Genomic DNA, 5,635 nt, shown 5'->3' with positions numbered 1-5,635 from the left:
TGTTTCGCCCCACAGCATTCAACGAAGTGAAGCTCGCTGGTGGTTGAAGTGAAAATACCTAATGGACTCTAGTTTGGATCACTGCCAACAGCTGAAACCAGGTATTTTCACTTAATCACTAGCTAAAAACTTTTCCAAAATGCTGACCAGGAAACAATGGACCAAATGCATGAGACTAAACCTGCCTTTGTTAATATCTTCGTATAAAAATAATTTTTTCATTGACAGTGAATACGGAAATTATATTTAATTTTTCAAAACATTATTTCATGAAATAATAACATGATAATAATTATTATTTATTCCAAACATATTGAAAAAATAGAGTTTTGTCCCATATACATTAAAAAATGCGAATGCCACCTAATATCGATCAGCAAGAAAATGGGAACACTTTCAGAACAGTAATGACACAAAGAATTCAAAAAATGATTAATCTTTCAAAAAGCAACAGAAAATTAAATTAGGACAATTTGGGTAATACTTGCTAAATAAAAAAAAACACGTTCTCGTTCTACAACATAACGTTTCATTTAAAACTAATACCAACAAGGAATATTTCAAACTTTCGACATGCTTTCTTAAAATCAAGAAAAAGGGAAGAATCAACATATAAGGTATTTCACCATGATCGCACACTAATTTAAAAAGTTAGTCGTAAATCCTCTTAATACATTTAAACTGCATAACTCTTTTAACTCATACAACTAAGTACTTTAGTAGTATCTTAACATTATAACAACATAAAAACTTTAAAAAGGTATTAAAAAAATCTGCATAAATGCAATCTATGCAGTTGTGTCTGTTTTACATCTTTTAAATCACCAGATACTTTTTTCTTTCCTGAAACCTCTTTGGAAATTCTTCACCACATTTCTTCCGACTGAAATAAAACAATTACGCTTAAAACATAAAAAATTCATAATTTATGAGATTTTAAGACTCTAAGGTGAAATCATTTTTAAAAATATTGATTAAAACAATAAGCAGTGCTGCAAGAAAACAAATACATACAACTGAGCTTGAAAATTGAGTGTTTCTTTGTTCGATTTTCATATTTAGAGGCTGTATTCCTTTATCATTAATCTGATTACCGAGAAGCAAGTTAGTGAAATTGGTTTCAAGTTGATTTTGTCCCAGTTTCGTGTAAATCAATATACCACAGTTGCGGGAAAATACTTTAATGTTTACAACATCTCTGTACGGCCTTAAACTTGCAAAAGGATTCTTTTCTCGATACGTGTACCTCGCAAAGTGACCAAAGGTTTTGAGCATAATTTCGTGATCTATGTCTATTTCTTCTTCCCAGAATGTCGTTAAAATGAAGGGACATTTAACTCTCGTTAGCATCAAAAGAGAATCGGTCCAGGTGTTATAAATTCTAAGACCAGCATTAAAGCCTACCACTATGTCAGGTTTTGTGAAGATTCTGCCTTCGAAATAATCCTTATACAATAATCCATACGATTCAACATACAGTTTTTTTTCCTTAGCATTGCAAATTTTGCAAATTGTAACCTGCGTATTCACTGTTGCACACTCCGGACCGATTAAAATTACCCGTAAAAAAATTAAATTCGGCAACCAATGCATTAAAACTTCCCAGGCTTGTTGGCCCACTTCTTCGAAATTATTGGCACCAACCACGTGAATTGTCATACTTTCCTGGCTACGAAAACGAATTTTTTCCATCGCATAAAGCAAAGTTAGAGGTCTCGTAAAATGCTCAGACATGTACATCAGAACTTCGGTCCGTTTGAAAACTTTCATAATGAATTTTTCAACCTTGCAGTAGCGTTCAAGAAAGAGTTTCATGTTAGCTGGCAAACTTTCTGCATTTGTATTGTAGAGAACAGATTCGATAATGCCTAAAAATAAAAAGTTCTTGAAAGAATCTGCTCAGATTCTTGTTCAAAATGGACAACATGAGTAGATTTTAAATAATAAATAAACTTCTCACTCTAAATAAGCATCTAAATAAACATTATTTAAACATAAATAAACAGACAAAAAAATAATGAACATCTAGAGAAGAGAAAAGTTTGCAAGTACCTGTATTTTAAAAATACCAAGTTTATATGAAGACATGAGAATGACAGCTGGTTAAGCATCAATTTTTCGAAATTCTGATCTGAAAGACTATGTAAAAACTGGATAAGGACAATTAGGGTACCGCTCTAAACAAACAGAAAATTAAAAACCAAAATTTTACCTCCCTGAAAAATTGTATATAATAGCAACATACTTATATACTTTGAGTAAATTTGTTATCATGTACATAGCATAGAAATCATGTTAATTTTGGTCCTTTATATTTGATGGTCATTCTCATGTTTTCATAAATTCGCAAATTTCAGTGCGAAAATTTTGGAACATTTCATCATATAAAAAAATACATAAATTGTACATATTTATAATAGACCCGAAAAAGGCCTAACTATATGTTCATGATTTTGTATAAAAATGTTTTCACATCTTCAATGTAACGTTCTTGAGGAATACATTAGAAGTGTGCAGTCGTTTATTCGAATTTGTGATATAAATTTGACGCTTTGGACATTGGATTTTTCGAAATAGAAAAAATTTAAATGTACATAAAACCGGTTTGATTTCCTTGAGCTATTACAATTTTTTAAATTAAAATAATTTCTTCTTTGTTTCGGTAAAAAATGGATCCAAATGTCAAGTCGAACCTTCGAAATTAGACTTGTTCGAATAAATCAAATGAAAAGATTCGATTTGATTTTTGGATTAATGTTTTCAACGTAAAAAAGGTGTTATATTTATTACAAAAATTGTAATAGCTTAAGGAAATAAAACCAGACTTGATGTACGTTTGAATTTTGTTCTATTTCAAAATATCTAATTTTCAAAGCGTGCCTCTCATGTCTTGATATTTAACAATTTTTTTAAAAAATCAAAGCTTTAATCTAAACCCATATAAATTGGAAATCCCAAATGAATAGCTTAAAATCTGGTAAAAAAATTATTTTTGTCAAGTGCATAACATTCTGTTTGACAATAAATATCTGTGCTGATTGTTAACTAAGTCTTGCACAACTGAAATTTGTTTATAAAAAAATTAAAGACCCAACATTTTAATATAAAACCTTGAAGTTAAAGCAAAAAAATAAAAACTGAGACTTAAAAATAACAACCATTTTTTTTAAACTGTAAGACTTTATATTAACCATTTCTAAACTAAACTTTTAAAATTTCACGCCTACAAATTTAAAATTTTCAAATTCATTAAACTAGCAACTTATGTGAGCCGAGTACTAAACAATGTTGGGACCTGAAATTATAAAATTTACATATTGAACATATAAAAAACATCTAGCATATATTACGCATATTTAACATATATATTTCATATGGTGGGTATAAACCGTTGCAGCTGTGCCTGCTGAAATGCCAACAAAATAAAAAATGATCCGGTGCGAATTCGCACCAGTGTACTATTTGATGGTTGAAAAGGTAAATAATTATAAATAATAGGAATTTGTTAATTTAGAAATTTTGAGATTTATATATTCAGAATTAAGCAATTTCAAGTTATCAAGGTTAAGATGGACCATTTTCATTTTTAAGCCATGTTAAATGAAGCACTTGTGGAGTATATGAGAGGTTTTATAATTTATAAAAATAAGCTAATAAAAGTCCTAACAAAAATGAACTTTTGCATTTTTTAAATTGAAACATTTAAAAGCTAATAAAATCTAAAAATATTTAAAGTCACATTTTTCCCAATTGGAAAAAATTATTCACGCTCATTGAAATTAAAGATTCGAACATTAATAACTGAATTTTTTTCATTTGGGGTAATCTAAACCGAAGCATATTAAAATTCTTTAAATTAAAAATTTACGCTGAAAAAATGAAAATCTAAAATAGATGATTTTTAAAGTAAAATATTTTACAATTACCCATTGTAAACTAATATAATTTCAAAAGTTTACAGTTGTACTTAACATTTAAAAAAAGTTGAAATCAAACTTATTTTAAATTTCGATATATCACGTAATTGGAGATTTTTATTCTAAAAATTTGTAAAATTCTGGGACATGACATAAATTCACGGTTATTTTCAGGTCTCAAACAATTCCTTGTTTCCCGCACCAGCGGCCATCCGGTGTTTAATTAGAATCATGTGAAAAATTTGAAATTATCCCGTTAATTTTAATGCTTTCATTTTTGGAAATTTAAAAATAATTCAAATACTTCCAGATCCAAATTGGGGTGTCGAATTAATCAAACCTTTAGATGTAATTTTTATTTAAACAATTAGAAACTTCAAATCCAGTTATACAATGTTAAAAATCAAACATAAAAAGTAAAAATGACGTACCGTACTGTGCAAACTAGAATCAATAATTAATGCTTTCTCTGTTCCGTAAAAATAAATCTAAAATAGAGATACACCTGAATAAAAGTTAATAAACGAAAATTTCATAATTATGGGTACTTAATTGAAGCTATATATCTTCGTCCTTTGAAAAAAATTACAACTAAAAAAGTTGTTTATCAATAATTACCAGGAATTGGTCCAGCTTTGAATGTAACTCCCATCGCATTTAATAACAATCCATAGGAAAATAAATTACAGTATTCAAGATGCGATTTGTCTTCATAATGCTCGTGGCAAAAATTACCGTGGGGACATCGTGTACAAAATTTTAGAAGTTTTGGATCTGCTTCGTAACAAACACAGCAAAGTTTCGGAAAGAAAATCAGGCTTTTTTCATATGGAATAAGTTTTCGTTTCAGCCCGGTTTCAATCAAATCCACAAGGCGATTTTTCAGGTCAATTCTAGCCTGCTGATTTTCCGTTTTCATTTTCTCGAAAAGGTGCGATCCGCCGTAAATAACCCTCAATCCAGTTGCGACTTTACAAAAGTTTTTGTGCGTCGCCCAGTGGATTTTTTGATGTTCTTTAGAGCAGTAGAAAACAATTTTACATTTAGTACATCGCTTTAAACCTGTATCCCTTTCGTGGGAAAAACAGACCTGACAAATATTTGCGTAGGAGTGAAAATTAGAAAATGCATATTGCTCCACGGAGATATTTTTAAAGTCCTCAATTTTAAGGACTCTCTGAAGATCTTGACGTTTGTACATGTTTTCGAACTCTGGAAGGTTCACTATTGGTGAATTCAAGTCAAAATTTAGAACATTTTCGAAATTATTTATTTGAATCACGACTTTTTTTCAGGGTCAACCCCAAACGAAAAGAATATAATAAAAACAATGGCGAATGTAAACAATCTTTTTTAATACAGTATGCAAAACTTAGAAAAATGAAAATATGAAAATGACAGTGGCGGGAGAATTTAAACAGTAGAAAATAAAATGTTTTTATAACACTATGTCATTTTTGTTGAAATTCAGTTTTTGGAGTTGCTAAAAGTTCAAAGAGTTCGAATATTGGTATTATAATTATGTAATAGTATTTGCCCAATGTATCGTTAGAGTATCGTCTAACGTATTCTAGAAAATCTGTTAACGCGTTACCAGATATATTTCAAGTTGCTGGGGGAAAACCAAGATGTCTACGCGCCAACGGCCAAACAATAATACCAATTGCATAGTACGAAACCTTATTTTGTTAAACAAAAAGTGAGTTTACATTGAGTAT

At 29.7% G+C, this 5,635-nt stretch overlaps 1 protein-coding gene across 1 annotated transcript; it reads right to left on the bottom strand.

Moving 5' to 3' along the window:
* Positions 1–805: 805 nt before the first annotated feature.
* On the bottom strand, positions 806–4,605 carry LOC117168088. Its single transcript, XM_033353455.1, has 3 exons — positions 4,536–4,605; positions 1,015–1,868; positions 806–883 (listed from the first exon to the last, which is right to left on the bottom strand). Exons 1-3 carry the CDS (start codon positions 4,567–4,569, stop codon positions 866–868), a joined length of 906 nt encoding a protein of 301 aa, XP_033209346.1. The 5' UTR covers positions 4,570–4,605; the 3' UTR covers positions 806–865.
* Between the last annotated feature and the right edge of the window lie 1,030 nt (positions 4,606–5,635).

The sequence above is a fragment of the Belonocnema kinseyi genome, chromosome 2 (genome assembly GCF_010883055.1).
Source record: "Belonocnema kinseyi isolate 2016_QV_RU_SX_M_011 chromosome 2, B_treatae_v1, whole genome shotgun sequence".
In the NCBI taxonomy this organism is placed as follows: domain Eukaryota; kingdom Metazoa; phylum Arthropoda; class Insecta; order Hymenoptera; family Cynipidae; genus Belonocnema; species Belonocnema kinseyi.
Note: the sequence above shows the minus strand (reverse complement) of the source record. Positions and strands in the feature narration are given on the sequence as shown.